Here is a 24,837-nt window from a genome sequence, read left to right as displayed (position 1 = left end):
CCTCTCACATGCACTCTCTCTATATTCAAACGCATATAACTTTTTTAATTCCTTAATAGATTTTAACTTAATGCTATTTTTTTTCAACACGGTTACATTAGATTTTATTGATGAAAGGCCACAGACAGGCTTACACACACCTGCGCACATGTTAAACACCCTCCCTCCCCCCACACGCCCCTGTTCTTCATTCGGTAGCAATACTCTTGACTGCAGTGCTTTCTGTATGTGTACTGTATGTAGATGTTAGATTTTTCTTGTACAATCATATTTCGGCCTGTTTGTGTTGCCAAGTCAATCTAATCTGCCCAGGGCCTTGAGAATCGGTAGTGCTGGCCAACGTAACTTAACTACTGGTATATTAGTAATGAGACTGTTTCTTTAACCAATCAGATTTAAAATTATGTAGCCGAGTTGGACTAGCAAAACATATCTAAAGCGAGCTGCACACATTAATACATTTAATAATCAGCATATCTGGTGAGTATGATGTATGTTATTAATGTTTTTTGATCACACTATTAAATACATTTAGACTCTGAACTGTGTACATGCAACAGTTGCATACTGTTATGTTGCATTTTTTCAAAAACCTTTTTAACAGTATGGATGGTTTCTATAACTGTGGTGTGTTAGTGATGGTATTAAGATTTGGATTAATTCCATGAGTCCCCACCTAAGGCCCATGTAATGAATGAACCACCCATCATCGCTGCTGCTGCTACTGTACGTCAGTGTAACAACACATCAAAGCAAACCGTGTGGATTTGCTAAATATTGTAATGTTGGTGCCCGGTGTCACGTATCTTTTTAACAAGCTATGGTGTGTTGCATCTGGGTGTCATTAAACAGCACCCAACTGGTGAGAGCTGAAGTGATTTATGCGTGTGTGTGTTCGTGTGCGTGTGTGTGCGTGTGTATGTGTGTGTGTATGTGTGTGGTTCTTATAAAGAGAAGAGTGTGTGTGGTGTCTGACTATTCCTCATGTGACCACAGTCGTCTGTGTCAGATTGTTTGACAATGTGGTCAGAGTTATTGTAACCACAAGAGCTGATGAGTTAAAGTAACAATAAACAGTGTTATTGCTTTGACCCAATGAATAACCTACATTTCTTCAGATAATGATGTCTTTATTATTTGAATGGATGGATGATGGATGGAAGATGATCAGATAGATAGATAGAGGGTAGATGGTAAAAGTGATGTGCTACTGGAGACAAATAACACAGGCTTGTAATAGATGGTTGCAAAGTGCAATAAGATCAAGGGATCTATATGCGGTTAAGGTTGAAATGTATGATACTCACTAGAGAGACCGTGTTGTTTTTTTCCTCTCTAAGAAGAAAGAACGAGGAAAGATTGTCATGCTAGAGGGAGCGAGCGAGTGAGAAAGCAAAGGAGAGATGGGAGGTTAAAGAGAAGGCGGGAGCCCTAAAGTACGGACGCAGCGGTGCAGCACAGTGCAGAGCCAAGCAGTAGGTCTTGAATTATTGAACGTGATCTTTTGCAGTCGGGCAAAGGGCTGCAGTCTTGTTGCGTGTCTGTTAAGAGGCAGGAAGTATGGATCATTGGGCAAGTGATGCTGCAGTATTTTTAGACTGACTAAGTAGTCCCACTGGCGTGTCTGCTAGCATCAACCTAAATCTTAGTGTAATGATTTTACCCCTAATTTTTATGCAAAACAGTTCCTGAGGAAATGTTAATGTGCTGCCAATTACTTTAGAATATTAATTTAGCAAACAAAAGCGCACTCCTCCTTGCCACAAATATAAATTAGCTAGTTCCAGTCCACAGAGTTCAACTCATGGCTATGCAGCGGTCTATGGCGTGTACTGTGAATGCCAAGGCCAGAAGGTAAGCAGAGCTGCATTGAGTTTTGTCGGATTTAGAGGTGTAAAAATTAATCAATGAATTGACAACTAATCTCTTAACAAATGAATGGAAAATTATGTTGATCATTGATTAATCGTTTCGAGACCTTGTTTAACTTAAAATTGTCTAGATTCTTGGAATTTCAGCAGATAGATTATTTTTTCATGTGAAAAATTGCACTCAACAGTATTGTAATGTTAAAAACATCCATCCATCCATCCATCCATTTTCTGAGCCGCTTCTCCTCACTAGGGTCGCGGGCGTGCTGGACCCTATCCCAGCTGTCATCGGGCAGGAGGCGGGGTACATCTTGAACTGGTTGCCAGCCAATCGCAGGGCACATAGAAACAAACAACCCTTCGCACTCACAGTCATGCCTATGGGCAATTGAGAGTCTCCAATTAATGCATGTTTTTGGGATGTGGGAGGAAACCGGAGTGCCCGGAGAAAACCCACGCAGGCACGGGGAGAACATGCAAACTCCACACAGGCGGGGCCGGGGATTGAACCCGGGTCCTCAGAACTGTGAGGCTGATGTTATAACCAGTCGTCCACCGTGCCGCCATGTTAAAAACATAGCACCTTTAATTGCATTTGCTCTCTACATAATCGACTAATGTATTGTCCTTCCTTGTTCTTCTATGGGGTCTATTGGTGGTTAGCAAACCAGTTTAATGTCGCATTACCACCACCAACTGGTATTGTCCTGGCACTGCAAGGAATCCAATGTGAATTGATGGTGGCCTGATGTTGTGAAGTTTGTTGGCGCTATCTAATGGTGGTCCTCTGAAACGCAGTCATCAAACTTTTGGCCCAAAACTCAAGGCAGAAAAATCGGCCAAGCAAAGACAAAAATTCGGAAGTCGAGGCACTTATATCTCAAGGCCCCATTGTATTAGTGTTTGCCAATCTGTTCACAGCATGCGCCACATGTACTGATAAGCACTACTAATTGACAAGTGTATGAAGTGTAGTGTTCGAAGTGCTGCCTCCACGAGTGAAAATGCTTTTATTGTCTTTACGAGCACTTGCATTTTTTTTTACACACTCTGGGCTCCGCTTGTGCAAGTTGAGGCCACTCGCATCGTTGCAACCCCCCCTGGGGTCGTTATGGTAACGAAAACCGCTATTGGTTCAGCAGTCAAGCGAAGTGAGGTGAGCCGTTGCACCTGAATATAAGCGTTTTTTGTTTTGTTTTTTGTTTTGCTTTTAATTATGTAAAGTACATTGAGTTAACTTGTGTATGAAATGTGCTATATAGATAAATTTGCTTTGCTTTGCTTTGCTTTATAATTCTACATCCTTGGGGTATTTTGACATAAAGAAGTCACAGTTATTATGTCATTTGTTACTAAGACACCTGAGAACTGTTTTAAATTGTGGGGGGAAAAAAAATGTAAAAATGTCACGTAAGAAAGGTTTGTGAGGGAAACAAAGTATGTCTTCTATTCTGTTCTTCATACCTGTGTAGACTCATACTATTGGATAGATGGAAGGACGGCTGCACAGCAACACGTTTATATTCATTCAATCATTCATCTTCCGTTCCGCTTATCCTCACTAGGGTCGCGGGCATGCTGGAGCCTATCCCAGCTATCTTCGGGCGAGAGGCAGGGTACACCCTGAACCGGTCGGCAGCCAATCGCAGGGCACATATAAACAAACAACCATTCGCACTCACATTCACACCAAGGGCAATTTAGAATCTTCAATTAACCTACCATGCATGTTTTTGGGATGTGGGAGGAAACCGGAGTACCCGGAGAAAACCCACGCAGGCACGGGGGGAACATGCAAACTCCACAGAGACGGGTCTGGGATTTGAACCCCGGTCCTCAGAACTGTGAGGCAGATGTGCTAACCAGTCTCCCACGCCGCCCACGTTTATATTAATAAGTATAATTTTTTTTACACTTCTGTCTTCCTCTTCTCCTCAGTTATCACATTCCCCATCCCCCACCCTCCCAATGAGTCTCCTCATCGTATTTCTCTCACTTTCCCTTTTCCCACTGTCCACAGCTTAGTTTTCCTCTCTCACACCCTTCTCCACTTCAGCCATTCTTGTTAGCACTCGTGCTTCACGCCCGACCTGAAGCTCTCACAGAAGGCAGAGAAGAATCGATCTGCTAGCAGACGACAAAGGAGATCAAGATTTATTTTATGGCCATAGGAAGGAGTGTTCCATCTCCATGTAATAATAATAATAATAATAATAATAATAATAATAATAATAATAATAATAATAATAATAATTATTATTATTATTATTATTATTATTATTATTATTATTATTATTATTATTATTATTATCCTTTTTCAAATTATCTATCCCATTTGAAATTAATGGAAATGCCATGCTTCCCCCCAAACAAACAATGTTTTTTAATACGAAAAGTACTATAATATTGTACTGTACTTTACAAAAACATTCAGTAATGACATAATGAGAATGTAAAGAATTCAACAGTTCATGCTACATTTTTGTTGCTTCAATCCAATAGACATTGCGTTGCTCTTTCTGGTGTGTGCGTCTTGGCCACCTGCAGGCAGTGCAAACATGTACACGTGGAGGCATTCAAAACTCCTCAGCAGGCCACAGTAAAATTAGTCGTAGAGAGTATAAAGAACATATGCCTGTGAATATTGTTATATTGTCTGTGTACATGTGTTGCATCTCTGTTTGTGATAAAAAAAATTGTTTCTTCAAGGATTATAACACAGCACATGGTATTTGTTAGCCAGTCTATGGCATTTTGCATTGTTAGTTAGCAGTAAGCTGAATGGTCTCATCTTTTATTTATTTATTTATTAATTTTTTAACCTGTCCTTATCACCTGCATGGCCATGCAGAATGGTGGATCTGTATGCCTCCCCCTTTTTAATTTAGTTGTTATTTTTGTTAATTATTCTGATGTTTATTGAAAATGCAGTCGGACAGAAAAGGGTTTTAGGGACAGACAGGGAGAGAACGGACAAGGGAAATAGGGGTGTAAATACAGCAGAACGATACACATAGTCAACATTACAACAGACGAATTGTATTTGTGGACGCGGGGTACACCCAGTGAGGACATGCAACTACTAACCAATAGGACAAGATGAGAGGACAGAAAAGGACAGGGCAGGACAGGATGTGGGAAATGCAGTGCTACTGATGAGTGGTGTGACGGAATGCTTTTACGTATAGTGTCTAAACACCTGTGAGTTGATATCTTAATACAACCCGTGTTATTGTTAGTTGTCCCAGTATAAGCAATTCAAGCCTATATGTGTCTGGAACTTATTAGTGAATAAACACCATATCACATACATGTTAGTCAACTAATGTACGGAGTTGCTGTGTCAGCACACTGAGGAAGGGCGGGCCCAGTCCCCTCCACCCGCATGGGGAAATCAGCGAGGGGGACGCCACCCAATCCCAAGGACCCCCAGCCCAACCGAAGTGCCCCGACGTGCCCCCAAGGGAGCGGGCAAGGGGACTGGACCACCAACCCCCACGCCCAATTCCCCCCCCAGCGCACCCTTCTGCCAACACCACCCCCGCCACGCCCGGAAGGCATGGGGGTCCCAACCAACAACAGGGCCTAACGCAGGAGCCAGCTAACACGTGAGAAGACAACAGCCCCCCAACAGTGAGCATGAGGGCACCAGCAGAGGGAAGAGGAAGGCAGGGAGGACCCAAAGGTTCTAATTTTAATTTTATTTTCTAACTTAGGTAAACAGTGGCCGACTGGTTAGCACATCTGCCTCACAGTTCTGAGGACCCAGGTTCAAATCCGGCCTCGCCTGTGTGGAGTTTGTATGTTCTCCCCGTGCCTGCGTGAGTTTTCTCCCGGTACTCCAGGTTTCCTCCCACATCCCAAAAACATGCATGGTAGGTTAATTGAAGACTCTAAATTGGCCATAGGTGTTAATGTGAGTGTGAATGATTGTTTGTTTGTATGTGCCCTGCGATTGGCTGGCGACCAGTTCAGGGTGTACCCTGCCTCTTGCCCAGAGTCAGCTGGAATAGGCTCCAGGAGGCCCGTGACCCTAGTGAGGATAAGCGGTACGGAAAATGAATGAATGAACTTAACAACAGATGTGAAGCAATATTTCTGCAGTGGCTTCATGTTTTTGCTCCTACTTTTATTTTTAATGATTAAGAATGAGAGTATTTATAACATTTTTCCTATTTCAGTCAACAACAGATGAGGCATATCCAGGCAGGCAGTATATTCCATGAGGTGTGCCAGCACGTTCAACATGGTGAAAACCAGAAATTAGACAAAGCCCATAACAGTTTATGGTCAGCGAATCTTGGCTCTGAATGCTCATTGTTGGAATGTAGCGAGTCACACGTTGAAGATTCTGGTTGGATCCAATTAGGCTCAAACAAGCCCACATCAATGGAGTCAGAGACAGGTTATTTTTAGATAACATCAGACTGATGGGATTGAAATAGAATTGGTTGCAAATGTATAAAAAATTGCATAACACGTCTGGAAATCGGCGGCACGGTGCACGACTGGTTAGAGCGTCTGCCTCACAGTTCTGAGGTTCAAATCCCCGGCCCCGCCTGGGTGGAGTTTCCCCCACATGTTCACCCCGTGCCTGCGTGGGTTTTCTCCGGGCACTCCGGTTTACTCCCACATCCCAAAAACATGCATGGTAGGTTAATTGACGACTCTAAATTGCCTGTTGGTGTGAATGTGAGCACGAATGGTTGTTTGTTTATATGTGCCCTGCGATTGGCTGGCAACCAGTTCAGGGTGTACCCTGCCTCCTGCCCGAAGATAGCTGGGATAGGCTCCAGCACGCCCTAGTGAGGAGAAGCAGTGAAGAAAATGGATGGATGGATGGTCTGGAAATCAATTCACTAACACTAACTGCTGTCTGTCTGTCTGTTTGTCTGTCTGTGTCTGTTTCTGTTTCCACAGCTGTCTCGTTCATGAGGCACAGCGCATCGGCCTTCGGATTTGCCGTGAGTTTCCAGCTTCCGTCATTGTTCCCTACATTTGCATTGATCAATTAGTTATAACTTTGGTCTCTGTGATTTATCAATGAGTCTTTGAACTCAACTTTTACTGGCCCCGTTGTCTGAACAGGGGATTAGATCATGTAAAAACATCATGTAGAAACAAGATTTCACTTTACAGCGTCTTGCAAATGAAAACCAAGAACAAAACAGCTTCTCTGTGGCAATTCAACACCAACGCCAGCCTATTATTACATTATGTATTTCTTCAACAACAAAACAGAAAGTGCAATCAACTCACCTAACTCTGAAAATAAGGGGAGGATCACCAAAATGTATTCGTATATATTTTTGTTCAACAGTTGCTTAAAAATGTTAAATAGACACGGGTGAACCAGATTAAAGAAACCAGATTATTCCAGAGGATGTTTGAAGTCTACTTAAGTGAGGGAACAGATAATTGATTATCTTTGGTCCTCAATGTCTTTTAACACATAAACTTCATTTGTTCTAGTGAAATTGAACCATGAAAGACCAAAGACCATGGTTCACGTTGTCATAAATGTGTTAAATTGTCTCTAATGGTTGTAAGGAATTTCCCTTCCATGCTCCATTCAGTCTGGGCATAGTTAACTGCTTTTTATACAGCACAGAATGTGTGTGAGAGTGTGTTGTTAAAAGCTACGGGTCTAACCATCTAATTATTGTCTCCTTCCCTTCTTTCTCTCCTTGACTCGTACCTTGTGCGTGTAGTTTGATGCCACCTTGGATGTTCTCTCATCAATCATTGTACTCTGGCGCTACAGCAATGCGGCCGCTGTGCATTCAGCACACCGAGAATACATGTGAGTGTAAAATGAAGTGTGGTCTGCGTTAACTTTTGCAATCGTACAATGTATTCTATCATCTTCAGACCTATTCAACCAGATGGTTGGGATCTATCCATGGAGTCAAACAATTTTAAACCAAGTCTTGTTTGTTCACATGGTGAACATCCTAAGGCCATTGCTGCTCTTCCACCATCATTAGCTAGTGTATAGTATGTGTCATGTCTATTTCCAGGAAAATCTTTTAAAAGACACCACAACTAATCAAAGACTGTGTTATCTAAGCTAGGAATCCAGCCGTATTCGGATCACATTTTCTCAAGTCTGGTGTCTCGTTCTTCTGTCTTGTCTCTTTTCAGAGCTTGTGTGGTCCTGGGAATTGTGTTTGTGCTCTGCTCCCTGTGCATTCTTGGAAAGGCAATTCATAATCTGGTTTCAAGGATGCCCCCAGAAGTGGTAAGACGTCACACATATTTTTGAACAAACGGAAAAAAGCTAGAAGTCAAAAAGAAAACCATTTGCGTTTTTTTAAGCGTGAGACCTAGCCTGCTGTTGGCCAATATGCACCTGTGACTAGAAAGCAAAGTTTGGAGAGTGGGGCCATCGATCATTGCCAATAGCCTCTCAAAATATACACACTTTCTCCTTTGTTGTCGCCTGTTTCCTGTCATTGTGGCTTTCCTTGACAATCGTGCCATATTTTTCTGGTTCACAAAACAATAATAACATACAGCTTATTGTATGTGGTGCCTCAAAACCGTTTACAAAGGGTCAATAGAAGCATGGCGCTGAATCGCTCGGTGTGAGGTGAAGAGTCACCCTCTGTATTTTTTGCGCTTCAGTCGTGTTCGCCCATATCGCTCGGTGTACCTAAACTGACTTTTGGCGAGAGAATTGGGGTACGCTCTGGACTGATCGCCAGTCAATCGCAGGACACATATACGTAGACAAGCAACTATTCACACCTATGGACAATTTCGTCTTCACTTAACCTCACTTGCATGTTTTTGCAATGTGGGAGAAATTCAACTACCTCAACTGACGTAATAAGCACTACTTCACCATGCTGCCCAACTCAGGATCCCGCAATCAGATAATTAGATGTGAAGTCGTCGGAAACAGGGTCTAATGTGACATAAAATATGCAACAGAGCAGAAGAAATGAATGTGAAGCTATAAAGGCTTTGTCCTGTCTCTGTTGTGGTTTTGTTTCTTTGAATTTATACAGAACAGCAGTCAGGAAACGAGATGTAAAAATACCAGCTTTGGCAGGTTTTGATTGTCTCTCTGGTCAATCTTCCTCTTATCATTATCCTGTAAATCTGTCAGTCCTGTCATGTTGTCCTTCTCTTTTCATGGTAGTCAAACTGTGCAAGCTCACTTTGTCTGAATATCATGTCTGTCGTCATCCATCCATCCATCCATCCATTTTCTGAGCCGCTTCTCCTCACTAGGGTCGCGGGCGTGCTGGAGCCTATCCCAGCTGTCATCGGGCAGGAGGCGGGGTACACCCTGAACTGGTTGCCAGCCAATCGCAGAGCACATGCAAACAAACAACCATTCGCACTCACAGTCACACCTACGGGCAATTTAGAGTCTCCAATTTATGCATGTTTTTGGGATGTGGGAGGAAACCGGAGTGCCCGGAGAAAACCCACGCAGCCACGGGGAGAACATGCAAACTCCACACAGTCGGGGCCGGGAATTGAACCCGGGTCCTCAGAACTGTGAGGCTGACCCTCTAACCAGTCGTCCACCGTGCCGCCTGTCTGTTGTCATTACAATGTCAATTTCATGTTCTATAACCTCCTCTGTGATGTTTTCTGTGAGCAGTCATCTTTCTCCTGAACATCTGGACTGTTGTTTATTCGTGTGACTTTGACCTTTTGCTAATTTGATGTGTTCCTCACAGTTTTCATGCATTCTTGAGGCCATTTGTGATTAGAATTGTGTTTCGTTGAAGTATCAAGCAGCTAAATCGTAATGAGGGAGTGCAGAATATTGGGAATTCTAATTCACGTCACTGCTGCTCTCATTGTGAGCTGTCTACATGCATTGCCTAATTAAACACAGAAAGCAGAGATTGTTTGCGCCATGAGGCAACTGTGTGAGAAAGTGACGACTGTGTGAGAAAGAGACGGAAGGGGTTAAACAGACACACACAAACACACGCACACACACATTGTATTTCCATACAATGTCAATGGTTTATTTTATATGACAGGTCTACAAGAAGAGCCACGCCAGTGCAAAGCCCCGGTCCACTTGTTGACTGTCACATCAGACCTGTCATTTTTTTCTTCCCTACGTGACATGCACACACTCATGGTCGACAATTAAGCGCTCTAAAGTGGCCATGCCAACCAGAAGCCCCAGTCAACAAGTTGGCTGTCAAGGTGGACTTTTAAAAAAAATTCTCCCTTTATTGCTCTTCTTTCCTTCCCTGCATGACACTCTCGCCAACGACGAGGCACTATTGAGCGGCCACCACCTAAGACTATCATAAGGAAAAAAATGTTTGGGAGTGTAGGCATAGCTAGCAGTTAGCTGCACCTCACAATTGCACCAGATAACCACTGATGCGAACAAACGGGCTGAAGTTCTTGTCTTAGTGGGGGATGAGTGACTCATGCCGGGGCCCAAGTGCATCATTGGGTGCCGTTATATTCATTCATTCATTCATTCACATCTCATTCGACATACTCACATGGTAAAGCACATACTGGTGAAAATGTATACGTTAAAATAAATTATCCCCGCAACCAGTTTCACCGATTATCACAAAATCAGAATCAGAATCATCTTTATTTTGCTAAGTATGTCCAAAAAACACACAAGGAATTTGTCTCCAGTAGTTGGAGCCGCTCTAGTACGACAACAGACAGTCAATTGACAGAGAACACTTTTGAGACATAAAGACATTGAGAAAAACAGTCACTGAGCAATAAAGGGTTGCTAGATATCTGGTAAGGCTGGTCCAATTATTATTATATATTTTTTTGACAATTGTACAAAAAGAGTCCTCTAGCACTTAGAGCAGTTTTAATGACTAATATAGCAATAGTGCGGTACAATGACCATTGTGCAAAAGACGCCGAGACTTCAAGGAGTGTATGCAGTTTAAAGTGACTAGTAGAGCGATAATCTGGGACAAATTGGGTAGATATTTTGATAATAATATGAAGCACGAAAAAGTCTCAAGCACCCATGCCTGAAATTAAGAAGTAAGTCGGCCATTTTGGTTTGAAGCAGACATTTTGGGAAAACTTCAGGGCTCGTTCTTTGAAAAACTACAAGGGAATTTGCTCAAATGAACCCCAATCGGAAGCAGGTAAAGGCAGAGTTTTTGAAACACATTTTAAACTGTATCTCTTTCAATTGTGCAGATGTATCTTTTCTCTGTACTAAAATGTGATCCCCTATATTGAATAAATAATCAGGTCTTCATCATTTGTCCTTTAGGATGACTTCCTCTTCAGTGTGTCCATTGTGAGTGGATTTGTGTGCACTGTGCTGGCTGTTGCCAAGTTCATGCTGGGCAAAGTGCTCACGAGCCGCGCACTCATCACAGATGGTAGGTCACATGCAGTTCAATGGGAATATTGGAATAAATGACGTATTGACGTAATGACGTATTCCTCCTCCAAAACAGATAGAAGATAAATATAGGCTAACGGTCAACTTCTCTGGTAACTACGTCACGGCTGAAAACTCTCTTCCTTGTCATTTTTATGGTGGTGAATGAATTGTGAAGTCGTTTAGGAATTGGCTATCATTCTGCTTCACATCACAACCACAAAGTTTGTGGTTCAGCCAAACTCAGTATTGATTTCACACATGAGGACGTGCGATCTGAATTTTTGAACAGGTTTACCATTTACCCTTGTCAGCCCCAGCTGTTTTCCGAATAGATAAGGGAGACAAAAAAATCTCTTGACAACCCCCCACTTCACACCACGGGATAATTGCTCAGGATTATCTATTACAGACTTTCGATAACCGGTACATGTGTACCCTGCTTCAGACTATTCTTTTTTTTTTTCCAGGCTTTAACTCTCTGGTTGGTGGTTTCCTGGGATTTACCATTCTTATCAGTGCCCAAGTGTTCAAGGACCACCCTGATGTCTGGTTCTTGGATGGCTTGATTGGATTTCTCATTGGACTCATCATTTTGGCATACGGGGTCAAGTAAGGAATAAACTAACAGTCGTTTGCTGTCTGCCTTTGTTTGACCTAATACACAGAACCAAGCACGGTGTTGTGATATACAGAAATATAGCACTTTTACACTCTTTGTGTCTCTACAGGCTTCTAATGGATATGGTGCCCCGTGTGAGGCAAACAAGAAACTACGAACGCTTTGAGTGAGGTTCTCAAACTGACTGTTTGTCCCCCTGCTATCAACTCGCTCCTTATGTGCTAAAAGTAGTGATTGGACATTTGAATTTTGGGCGCTACGTACATCACTGTAATAAGCATACCCTCATCCATCCATCCATTTTCTTTACCGCTTATCCTCACTCGGGTCGCGGGCCTCATAGAGTCTATATTCTGCATTCATGCATTCTCATGTTTCCCTTCCCATACATCAGACAGACACACTCATTAAGATAACTTTTTCTATTGTTAAGCCTCCCCACATTTCATGAAGACTGGTTAAATGAGAAGATGGAGGGATGGAAACTGAATGAGTTCAACAGGCTGTGTCATCAAACCATCAAATCAGGAGGCACACATAAGACCTTGATAGACGTCTTTTTTTTAATCATACACAAGCGGTTCAGACAAAGTGTATAAATTATGAGTCAATGTGATGTGCTATGTGATGTATCAAAAAAAAAAAAGCAAACATCATATTTGCGCAGTTGAGGTTCAGTAGCCAACACTGAGTAGTCACTCTTCGAAGAAATTAGCGCCTCCTTTAAGGTATTCACATTTTGATATCAGTGACTCTCATGTATTTATTTATTTATTTAATCATTTGCCATATTTCAATCTGTTTGCAATGGATGGGTCAATGTATTTTTTTTTCAACAAAAACATGAACTGTCACCTTTTAACGGGGTAAGTGAAAAGTGATTAAAAGAAGTATAATAAAACCAAAGTTTGTAAAAGGGTTTTTCAGCTATATAGAGAAACGTATCGAGGCAAACATTCTAATCAAATATTTTTTTTTAAATCAGGAGTTGGACTACACTAGCTGTAGCTGCGAAGGGTGGGGGTACATGTGTCTATATAACTAGTTCTATATAGTATTCATGCTGTTTTGTTTGTAACATTCTCTCAGGTTTTGATTTTCTATGTGAAGGCACTGAACTCTGAAGTGACCCCTGTGCCATAATCTTGGCATCATGGGCTCGAAATACCTAAATCTTGTATTTATCTGTTTATTGTTGTTTGTGTCATGTTTGAACAGTCATTCATGAATGTTGACTATTGTAACCTAAAGTGGGGTACACACATACCGATTTTTAACATATTCATCGATTTTCAAAATGTGAGAGACCCCAGAAAGTGTGTTCTTACTAGGGGCCGTACAGACTAGCCGACTTTACTACTCAACAATGATATTTAGAGCATGATGTCAACTAGGTTTTGGCTTGAGGAGGCAGAGCTGCTAGCTGCAACAGATGAATGTGCTGAACTTAATTGGAGGAGGGAAATCACTCCAAACTCATCCCAGACCACAGAAAAATCAATTGCTCAGGATAATCTTTCAGAGACATCCAATACAAGGGCCTTTGCTCACTTTGATCGTAAGGGAGGGAAAATGCTGAAAATCGGCCCCATTATGTGTGTACCTGGCTTTAGAAGAGACTGCACAATGGCTGAGTGTCTACGTAGATTCTCAGTCATCCAGGTCATGGTCGAGTCAAGGTTGATTCCAGTTGCATCGCCTCGACCTTTGTGGCTCACTACGGTTTACAAAGATGAAGCACCAAGTGGAAAAGGTACAAATTTGCAAATACAGTACACATAATATGTATTTGCTCACCAGCACATGAGACATTTGTAGTGCATGTTTTCATGTCGCAATGAACAGAATGTAAACACCCACCACACAATCTGTCAATAAGTTAAACTTACATATGGTTCCGTTAGTTGAAAAAGTCACAAATAGATATGTAGGTAAACAGCAAAAATTTTGGATTAAGAAGCTTCATTTGAAAATGTTAACATGTTTACTTTATAGTGCATATATTCTGTAAATATTTTTACATATTAGTGATGAAATAAAATTACACATTTTACGGTCAGATTTTGCACTGTAGGCTGTTGTCATCCAACAACAGTGCCGGTTTCTGGCATGTGCATTATGTGCGGCCACACAGGGCAGCATTGCTGGGGGGCAGCAACACACCCCAAATCAATTTTAAGAAAATGCTACAAGAAATGGGTTTCTATTGTGAAGGTAATGGCACCACAAGTCAATCATTAGCGTTTGTATGGGGAATTTGCGCCCCCTTGTGAAATCGCCCTCTGCAAGTACAGTTCCATTCCAGTGTGTGTGTGCGCGCGCGTTGCTGGTTGAGTGGAGATCAAGCTGGTACTGCTGTCTGACAAGGTTGTTGTTTTACAAACATGCTGATTACTATCAGTTTGTATTTACTGATCTTTGGAAACGTCTGGGTATGACCTCAGAGATGCTGTACATGTAAATACTTTGTACTGAATATTCTGACAATGTGGATAGTGTCCGTTTTGTGTAATAGACATCCTCATGGAGGATATGCATTGTTCATAGATGATGTGACATGTGAAGACAGATACCCAGAGTTCACAAATGATGACCCATGTATTTGCAGTATTGGAAGTGAGCTTTGTAGCCATGTGGATCTTCAATACTTGTGAGCTCCCTTCTTGTTAGAAACCACATGGCAACAATTTTAATCTGTACAGGTATACAATGTACAGGGAGTCCTCGGTTTACGACATTTAGAGGGTTATGAACACGCACAGTTGCCACCGTACCTTTGAATTCTTTTTTTTTTTTTTTTGTATATTCAGAGTTTTTGGTACAACTATTTACTGGAATTATGACTTTACAACTGCGTTAGTGTAGGTTAGTGCACTGTTTTCCCAACCTTCATACCACCAACTTAAATGCCACAGAAGGTGTATCAAGTGAAATAATGACAATCTTGTCTCAATTTACTCACAACATTTAGTATGAAATGTGGGCCTGTTTAGTTGAACACAAATCTATTATTCTGTTGTATTAATGGCAACAGGTGTATACACAGGTGAATTTTGGAACTTTTGAAATCTAGTGTAAGAGAATTAAATTGTTCTGCCTGTCACTATACATCACTGGCATGAATAAATGATCCAAAATGCACTATTTGTATTAAATAAATAATATTTTTTGGACTGATTAAGTGTAATTGGATAATAAAAAAGCTCAATGGAATGGAAATCTTTCATAAATCGAGGACCTATTCTATAGTACAAGTTACTGAGTTACAGCGTTATACTTTTTCTCTGACAGGGTCTACCTTGCACGTCAGTTTTCACAAATTACATTGCCATATCGGTAAAGTATAAAAAATACTGTGGTGTGGTCTCCTGTGCCAATAACAGGAATACAATAAATGAACCAACTCATGTGTTGTCAGCTCACCAAAAGCACAATGATTCCACTCCTCCCTCTCTCTGAAGTATTAGTAACAATCATTAGAAAGCATATTTTTAAGCACACTGTTGCATATTGTGAGGCACAGACCAAGCATATAGAATCATCAGGGTTCATTAAAGTTGTTTGTTTACCTCTTATGGTTTGGGTCTAGACTTTGCATAGACCTTTCTACCTCTCTTCTTTACCTGCTTTAGGACTCGAAAGGTTTTTTCATTTTCAAGTCCTTTTGTACCCACTTCACACTCCTGAATTCACTTACTGTACCTTCTAATGCTGCCATGATGCTCTTTCATTCCTAAAGTATCTTTGTGAAGCTTTGAAGTCAATCTCACGAGCTGAATTTCAATTTAAAGCACATTAATGAATTTGTTCGCTTTTCTGCTGCTTAGTGTAAAGGCTGAAGTGAGTTTATTAGAAGATGAACACAGATCTCAATCATTACAGTTCACATCTTTCACTGTAGTTGTACTGATGAATTATCATACCAAATCGTTGCCGTTACATGATTGTTCAATTCTAACAGCAGTGATACTCTTCACTCTTTCGATGCTTTGCATGGACTTAATCCAATGTAGTCTCTATAAGTAGTTTGAAATGCATTGCACACACACACACGCACACACGATCAATATGTATGTTGCCATGTTTGTACAGTAATAAGGTCTGTGATATTACCTATAATGTATACACCATTTATTGTATTTATATATAAAAAAACAAAAAGTATTTGTTTAAAAAAAAGTTTCAATGATTAATAAAGATTATGCCAGTTTGTCCCTCGACAGAGTGTTTGTCTTTTTGTCACACTGTGAGATATTAATTAATGTCTTTAGGACGTCTATTAGAACTTGTGGGTAAGATGGTAAATTGTCCATGGGTGTGAATGTGAGTGTGAGTAGTTTGTCTAGATGTGCCTTGCGAGAAAACATAATGCTCAATTGCGTATAGCGTGACACCCTTCATACTGATGCAGTGCCTTGGATAAACACCACCAACCCCCTTGTTTTGTGTGACTCTCTTCGTGTTTCCGATATTGCTTTTTTAAAGACTCTATTCCATTCTAAGAACCTCATTGCTATGATGCCATAAATGTATCATACAGTACATGTTTTTCTTTTCTTTTTTTTTTGAAAGTCCATTCATTCTCAGGTTCTTGAGTCTTCATGTTTTATTTTGCATTCTTTGACTGTTACCCACTCTTTAATGGCCATTTGAAGGAACTGGCGATATTCCCAACTTCGCATACATTGACAATCTCTTATCTCTTATCACCCATCTCCCTGCTGAACAACTACCAAGCGGGTGAGGGGGTGGGGGTGCGGCACAGGCCCCAGGAGTCAAACCAAGAGAAATGTGAAACCTATTACTATGGTTACCAGATCCCCGACCGGCAACCATTATCCCTGGACTGTGATCATGTGTGGTGGGGTGTCAGTGGGCCAGAGGGCAGGCCAGAGTGCCAGAACACCTGGCCGAGTGTCCTCCCCAGTCCGACACTCCCCTCCACCCACTGGGGTGGATGGCTGTATGATGCATTTAAACTGGAGGACCGGCAGGGCAGAGAAGGAGGGCGACCAGACCGGAGACCAGCACAGATGTGCCAGTAACCGGCCCGGCGTCCGCCTCATCATGCCTCGTGCCAGCCCCCCAGGGGACCCTGAATGAGGCGTGAATGTGCCCAATTTGCAAAATATGTACAGTGTGAGTAATAAAAATGTGCAGAATGTAGGGCAGATCTATTCTAGCGGGTTACCGGCTGTGGGCCACTCCAAAATTTCCCTGATTACTTTTAACAGAAAGCTGGAATGTTGCTGTGTTTTTTAAATAACGACAATTTATAAACAATATATAATCCCTTGGTGGACTGGTTTTAGTGTGTTTAATAAATTAAACATGAAAAATTTCTAAGTGGCCCTTGCATCCTTCGAGCTTTCTGTATGCGTTCCTCAGATGAAAACGTTTGACCACCCCTGCTCTAAACATACAGTATGCATGTATTTAATGCCTGATACACTCACAGATTGTATACATTTTAAATGATTATTCAAATATCCTTTATGTATATATGAACTCTATGATATCATTAAGTTATTAAAATAAAATAAATGATTGTGAATGGCTGTTTTCTTTCATATACTTGCCTTGCGATTGGCTGGTGACCAGTCCAGGTTGTACACCCCCCCCCAAAAAAAAGAGTAGGATAGGCTCCAGCTCTCCTGTGACCCAAATAAAGATTACTCATATACAAAATGAAAGTGCAATTAGCACAATAAAAAAAAGAATAAAATATGCATACCAATACCGAACCCAATAAAAATTACATAGTTTATTAAAATTGTATGTGACCTATTGCGAACATAATAATAAGTGAAAACACTGCAATATGTTTATCTAACGTATGAATTGCGCATTTATTCGCAGTCTTGATTCCTTCCACGGCTTTGTGTGACGTCGCCGTTTTCACGTTTACTATTGGCTGAAAGACTTCCGTGTTTTCTCGACACAAAATGGCACGCTATCCGTGGAACAGGATCAATATTACCATTCCCAGTGCTGTTTCCAAAGTCTGCGTACATTTTACTTCGAAAACAGGTTAGACATGTTCGGATTATGTCATTTGCGTACGTTGCTTGTCCAAACTCAATTTAAGAACCCTGTGTGTGGGTGTTTGCTGTATCACACGTGCGCGACACTCAGGCTACTTTGTGCGTGCGTGTGGACAAACTAGTGAGTGTCGAGATAATAATAAAAAAAATATGTTTTTTTTTTTTAATGCAGACACCACTGTGAAAAACCTCCTAGCGGAGAACGAAAACGTCCTCAAGGTACTTCGAAGTAGGTTTCTTCAGACGGAAGTTCGAGTTCTATACGATTTGCTCTACAATCTCAACAATAGCGCAAGAGGCAACAAAACCTTTCGAGTCCTAAAGCAGGTAAGGTTGTAAGTAGTGATGGCGAGATGAAGCTTCATGAAGCATCGTAACACTTCAGCCATTGGTTGGAGTCGTGGTTCATTTCTTGATGCTTCATTGCACACGAAACCACCTGCTGGCCATGTGCATAATTACAGGCAGCTCTAGCTTTACCACATACAGTATGTGCTGCATTGCATTTTTTGCGTCTTTTTTGGCTCTTGGGAATGACTATGTATTACAAAACAATGTTTGACCAAGTAATTTCCCAACATAAAGTGTACAATATTTTTGAACGTATTCTGTGTGCTTAAAATGTTAATCATCATCACTGGACCACTTCAGTCAGCAGCAGATGCATCCATCCGCACCGCTTAGCCTCACTTGGGTTGCGCCTAATAAAAGTACAGTACAACGTGTGTGATGGGGGGTGTGTTGAACAGTAAGCCTTAATAAGGACGTGTAATGTGCATTTTCTTGTGCCTGATTCGTGTCATCCAGGTTGAACAGTGCGTTAACAGACTGAAGGAGATGAAGTTGGACGCCGCTCTGCAGAGTTTGAGCGATATGTGTCCCAATGGGATCCAAAGGTAGGCACAACGGTTGACTCGTTCTTGACACTTGTGCTGAACAGCATGAGACACTATAGGGGATTAGGGCCACACTGAAGAAAGAAGAAATTAAAAATGAAGTTGTATATTTTCAAAGAAAAAGTAGGATATTTTAGAGAAACAATTAACATTTTTTCCTGATAAAAGTCATAATATTACAAGTAAAAAGTCATATTTTTCAACACACACACATATATATATATATATATATTATAAATTTTACAGGTTTTTTTTCTAGCATGGAAAAGCCCAAAGTCTTCTAAATTATTAATAGTACGAGAATGAAGATGTGGATTTTATTTGAGAAAGAAAGTTGGATATTTTTGAGACAAAAATAGAATATTTTCAAGATTTTGAGAATAAAGTTACATTCTTAGACAAATAGTTGGATATTTTCTTCATAAAATCTCAGAAATCCTTCGAGATCAAAGTAGTAGTATTATAAGAATAAGTTGTGTATTTTCTACATAAACAGTCGGAAGTCTTTTTGGATCAAAGTTGTACTACTAAAGGAATGTTGTGTATGTTTTTGGGGGGGGGGGGGGGAGTATATTTTCAATTTAAGTTGGATATTTTCAAGATTAAAGTCATTATATTAAGAGTATATTTGTTGACAAAAAGTTGTATATTTTTCAGATAGTTATTTGTTTCTAAATAAAAGTGATAATATTACGAGTATGATTGTTTTTTTTTTTTCTTCAAAGTAAAAAGTTGGATATTTTATAGATAAAAATTGTACAAACCACAATTCCAATAAAGTTGCGACATTGTGTAAAATGTAAATAAATAAAAAAATACAGTGATTTGCAAGTCTTTTTCAAGCTCTTCAAATAATTACACTACAAAGATAAGATATTTAATGTGAAAATAGTGCTGGGCGATATGGCCTAAATTTGATATCACAATATTTTTTTCCCCGAAGGTCCACTAGCTTAATGCCAACGCGCAATGCGAAAATTTTGCCCAAAGGCGGGCCAACAAAACTAGTGTCGATGTCAGGTTGTTATAACTCTTTAAGCAACAGATATTTGAACACAAACAGCGCAGCATCACATGCGGACACACAATTTAACAATGCTCGCATGCATATTTTTTATTATCTGTGAGAAACGACTAATGTTGCTGTAGCTTACTGAGCAGTTATGACTGTCCATGCAACTCTGTATGTCTGTATTATACCACTTCCTGATGGCCTAGGTGCACTCATCGTTGCACAATTTCTCGGCACAAACTATTTATTTCTTTACGTTCTACGTCGTTATGTTATTACTGTATGTGTGTAAGTAAAATACTGTAAAGTGCTATTTTTATGTTAGTTTTTTTGTTGGTGTTTTCTGAGGAGCGGGAACGGATTAATGGCATTTCCAATCATTTCAATGGGGAAAGAGGATTTGAGTTACGAGCGTGGGCAATGAACAAATTAAACCCGTACAGTATCTCAAGGCCCCACTGTACTTGTTTCCTTTCAGGCGGCTGAGCATGAAGGCCGGTGAAGCCGATCTTCCCAGCCAACCCAGGCTGGAGTGGCAATGTCTCAAAGTGCTGGGAGCTGCGCAACTGATGAACTGCACAATGAAACGCTGTAGCAGAGCTTTTGTGTATCCTTTCCAGATGCGCCACTAGATGGCGAGAGAATTAAGACTTATTTCAGTTTTCATGATCTATTGATCTATTGTGTCACTAACTTCCCTTAAACCAGTGGTTCTCAAACGTTTTACAAAATGTAAATGTTTATCAAAAATGAGACAATGGATTGTATTCCTAATAGTGTTGCCAAGATTAGTCAACTATTAATGATAACGTTAAGAATCATAAATAAACTTGTCAGGAATGCTGGTACAAGCTGCAAAGTTTATTAAAAATTAAATGAACTATTATATTTTCACATACCTTAAACAATTCAACCTGGAAGCTAATAATGCTTGTAAAAGAGCAGCTGCTTGCTTGTGCAATAAGCTGCAATTTACATTTGTCGACTAATCACAAAAATAATCGACAAATAATAATGACAAGTTGGCGAACAAAATAATTGCTTGTGGCAGCCCTAATTCCCAAAGTTACATTACAAGAAAAAAGACATCATTTACCAAGAATAAAGTCAAAATTGTATTTGAAAAACCTCAAATTATACATAAAGTCATAACATTGAGAAAAACAACACCCCAAGGTTTACAGGAATAGTCAAAATATTGAGAGAGAAAAAAAATATCAGACTATAGTCGGAATACTACAAGAAATATAAAAAAAAGTTATGATGAGAAAAAATAAGGACTAAACAACAATGAAGTTGTAATGTTAATTGAAAAACAGTTGCAATTTAGGAGAATAAAGTTAGAATATAAGAAAAAAAGTATGCAATTTTAGAGGAATAAAGTTAAAATGTTATAAGCAAAATGTGAAAATTTTGGAAAAAACTACCAACGGATTAGTTTAATTATGCATTGTACGTAAAGTAGGAATTGTACCTACATCAAAGCTTAAAAACTAAATGCAAATTGCTCTTAAAATTTAAATGCAACTGAAGATAGCTGGGATAGACTCCAGCAGCCCGCGACCCGAGTGAGGATAAGCGGTAAAGAAAATGGATGAATGGATAAAGTGAACTGTACTTGGGCAGTGATTCATTCGCATACCACTAGAGGGAGCCAGCATACCACTAGAGGGAGCCAGCATACCACACTTTGAGCATCACTGCCTTAAACATTTGCCTCAGCTTATCCAAGCAGCACATGAAATATGAGTTCATCATCGTGAATTTGGTGATAACCAGCATGCTCAGTCGCCTCTGGTGAGTCACCTCAACAATTTATGGATAAAGGCATTTCATATTTTGCAATGCTTTGCGTCTTTATTAAATTGAACAGCAATTGTCCACGGCTGTTTGTGCTCCATTAGGGTTATTTTCAGAGGGATCCTGGCCAGCTTGTCTGTTCTGTACCAGCAGCTCTTGGCGCTCCGGGCGGAAGTAGCCCTCGCTCGGCCCATGCCCTTCCTCACAGACTTCAACCTGCCCGCAAATATGGCTGACTTCCTCGGTCCTTCTGATGCAGCTTTACTCGTTGTGAAACCCAAATCTGATCTCCACGTCACGGGACACAAGGCAAACAAGGAGAGACGGAAGGCTCGTGTCAAAGCAAATCACCGGGGACAGCTGAGGAAGGTTCAACAAGACCTGGGTGTTGTTGTACAAAGAGGTGGGGTTGGTAAATTCCAGTCCACCTCCGCAACAATTATTGTAAAAAGGCCTATAAACACCTAAAACAATATAAGCACATTTAAACACATAATATATTGAGAGAGCGCAAGAGCAATGGATAACATGAAAAATATTGTACAAACAGTATGAAAAATAGAGTAACAACTTACCGGTAAATCAAAACCTGCAATATAGTTGGACTGCATACCATGACCCCCCCCCCCCCCCCACACACACACGTGTACACACACGCATACATACATACATATACGCATACATACATACATATACACACACTGGCCACAAAGCCTGCCTCCCAGGCCGTGGAGTAGGTTTTGGGTGTGCTAATATATATATATTTTGACTAGCAAACGATTTAATAAACAGCAATTCGAAGAGGGCTTACTTACACCAATGCTCACCCGTGTCCTATAGATGGCGGTAATATGTGTCAGCTTTTGTGGATGGTAATTTTTATTTAATTTAAAATTCAAACAAAAATCCTAAATGAGTAAACCAGATCTATGCCAAAATGGCTGCTGTCCATGACAGTGAGTGTGGAATAACTTATTTTTAGTGACAGGGCCAGTACCAAAAACATGATCTCCTGTCTTGCGCTTTGAATGTGCTGGAGTGAATAGAATTTTTTTTAAATTTATTTTTTAATCTGTCATTGCAGGGTTGGTGTTGGATACTAGCGTAAAGTCTAGTCAAAGCATTTCCAGCACTGATGCAAAGGTATGTAACTGGACAACATTCAGTGTTTTCTGTTATGCATGTGCTGCTGCTTCTTATCTAATCAATGTATCATTCTGGTACTCCAGAATACAATCCTCCCAGAGAAACAACACCTGGCTGAGAGGAAGCGGATGTTTCAGAGACGCATGAGGCAAGCCGCCACGTTCAAAGACACGGCCTCCAATCTAGAAGAAATGATCTTGTGGTGCAAATCCCAGAAACTGAATAAAACTAAACGACTTTTAACCTTCCTGAGATTAAAGTGCTGGCGGATGAGAGGAGCAGAGGCTGCAGGTTACAAGTAAGGACAACAATATATACAGCACTATGGATGTTGTATTCGATGCCACTTATTTTCAGACCGATACCAGTACGAGTATTCACTCTTAAGCACTTATTGAGACCGATACAGAGTACCAGTACTACTAGTACATTTGATACATAAAATTAACACATCCATTCATTTTCTGAGCCACTCATCCTCACCACTGAAATTGAGTTAATCAAATAAATGTATACATTTTGGTCACAACACTGATAACGCACTCGACGCATTAATATAACCCCTATGAAATATATATACTTTCAGACATTTAGTCTTACTGAGCATATGAGAGGAGTGAGAGGGATGCAATTCACACAGAAGAGTGTTCTATCAGCCATGCATGTCCCTTCCTGATAGTAGAACGGCCACAAGAGGGCTCCATAAGTAGCGGTGGCTGGTATCGGCAGCCTTCACGAGTAACTGATACATTGAAATAAGGCTGGTATCGGTGCTCGCCCAACCCTTTACATCACCATATTGTTGGACAACACATGAAGTTAAGTGTGATCCATCTTCATTTGCAGTGTGCAGAAGAAGTTGCAGACGTTCAAACAAGAAGTACGCCAGGCTTTTTGCCGTGTTCAAGGCCCAGTTCTGAAGACCCGCCGCCACTCCGCTGCGTGCCGGAGACGTGGTTGCCTGAGAACCCGTCTGTGGTCACTCAGGAGGCAGTTTAGATCATCCAAAATGAGAAATAATGTGACAAATGGACTCAAATCAAAGAAGCGTGTGTCGCTTGCAGTCCAGACAGATGATTGGATAAGCAGAACAATAGGCAGGACAACTGCCTTGATGTTTAACCGTAGCAGTACAGATGACATAGATGATATTTTTGCCTTAGTGGGTTTGTAACTGTTTTGAAATTCCCCTATTCATCGATTTTTATGCCACTTAGCCTTTGCAGGCTTGCAGGTGGGTGAAGTGGGATATACCCTGGACTGATGACCTTTTAATCACAGGGCTGACACATTGAAGCGAACAACCTTTCTCACATGAGTCATTTTTAAGTCTTCAGTTAGCTGATTGTTTGTTTGGTGGAGTTGCAGACGAATCTACACACTACATCATGAGATTCTGAAAAGTTATGGGGAAAAAAACACTTTGTAATTGCTTGTATACAAATTGTTGGAAAAGCCAAGTAAATCTTTTATCTGACCATTTCTGAGCATTATAATTCAGCAGCTTGGTGATGAAGTGAGTGGAAATACAATCCATGTTGTCTTTGCTCCACCCCTACTCATCTTCAGTATATAGGGCCAAAATAACTTGCACACTGACATGAGACAGGGCCGCCCTCTCAAATTAGGCAAATTTTAGCAAGACAAAGATAACGCACTGCTTCAAATAGTGAAAAAAATGCTTAGTCTCTCTTTTTGAAAAGAATCATGAAAGGGACTGATAATTGTCACATTTATAATAAAGCAACTGATTCCACAGCATCTTACCGTGTTTTGTATCGCTGCACTTCGAGTTTTGTTCCTACAGTAATGACGTAACTCAAATTTGTAGTTAGTTGGAACATATGCTAACAGAAATTTCATTGGAATGGCACCAAACAAAAATTCCAGCATCATCACCTTGCCCAATTCAGATTTGTGATTCACCACTGAATATCACATTCATCCAGTCATCCACAGTCCATTAATGCTTTTCTTTACCCCACTGTAACCTTGTTTTTTTCCTTCTGTTTAGCTGTGAAGGATTGCTTTCGTTTGGCTTTCCTGGATTTAAATCCCATTTCCTTTAGGCGGTTTCTTGCAGTT

General features: G+C 40.6%; 2 protein-coding genes across 2 annotated transcripts in view; both read left to right on the top strand.

The window, feature by feature from the left end:
* LOC133486965 (transmembrane protein 163a-like) overlaps nucleotides 1-16,071 on the top strand; it is a 40,062-nt gene extending 23,991 nt beyond the window's left edge. The window contains exons 3-8 of the mRNA XM_061792848.1: nucleotides 6,792-6,835; nucleotides 7,583-7,674; nucleotides 8,016-8,112; nucleotides 11,119-11,230; nucleotides 11,703-11,844; nucleotides 11,964-16,071. Coding sequence (XP_061648832.1) covers nucleotides 6,792-6,835; nucleotides 7,583-7,674; nucleotides 8,016-8,112; nucleotides 11,119-11,230; nucleotides 11,703-11,844; nucleotides 11,964-12,024 — 548 coding nt within the window. The 3' untranslated portion in view covers nucleotides 12,025-16,071. The remainder of the gene's footprint in view (nucleotides 1-6,791; nucleotides 6,836-7,582; nucleotides 7,675-8,015; nucleotides 8,113-11,118; nucleotides 11,231-11,702; nucleotides 11,845-11,963) is intronic.
* A 1,671-nt stretch (nucleotides 16,072-17,742) lies between these two features.
* Nucleotides 17,743-24,508, top strand: nepro (nucleolus and neural progenitor protein). The gene is made up of 9 exons (XM_061792940.1): nucleotides 17,743-17,884; nucleotides 18,071-18,225; nucleotides 18,706-18,794; nucleotides 20,285-20,413; nucleotides 21,529-21,603; nucleotides 21,711-22,009; nucleotides 22,691-22,749; nucleotides 22,836-23,050; nucleotides 23,599-24,508. The coding sequence occupies exons 1-9, from the start codon at nucleotides 17,800-17,802 to the stop codon at nucleotides 23,924-23,926; spliced, it is 1,434 nt and encodes a 477-aa protein (XP_061648924.1). The 5' UTR covers nucleotides 17,743-17,799; the 3' UTR covers nucleotides 23,927-24,508.
* Nucleotides 24,509-24,837: the final 329 nt, after the last annotated feature.

This window comes from Phyllopteryx taeniolatus, chromosome 12, assembly GCF_024500385.1.
Source record: "Phyllopteryx taeniolatus isolate TA_2022b chromosome 12, UOR_Ptae_1.2, whole genome shotgun sequence".
NCBI classification, from domain to species: Eukaryota; Metazoa; Chordata; class Actinopteri; order Syngnathiformes; family Syngnathidae; genus Phyllopteryx; species Phyllopteryx taeniolatus.
Note: the sequence above shows the minus strand (reverse complement) of the source record. Positions and strands in the feature narration are given on the sequence as shown.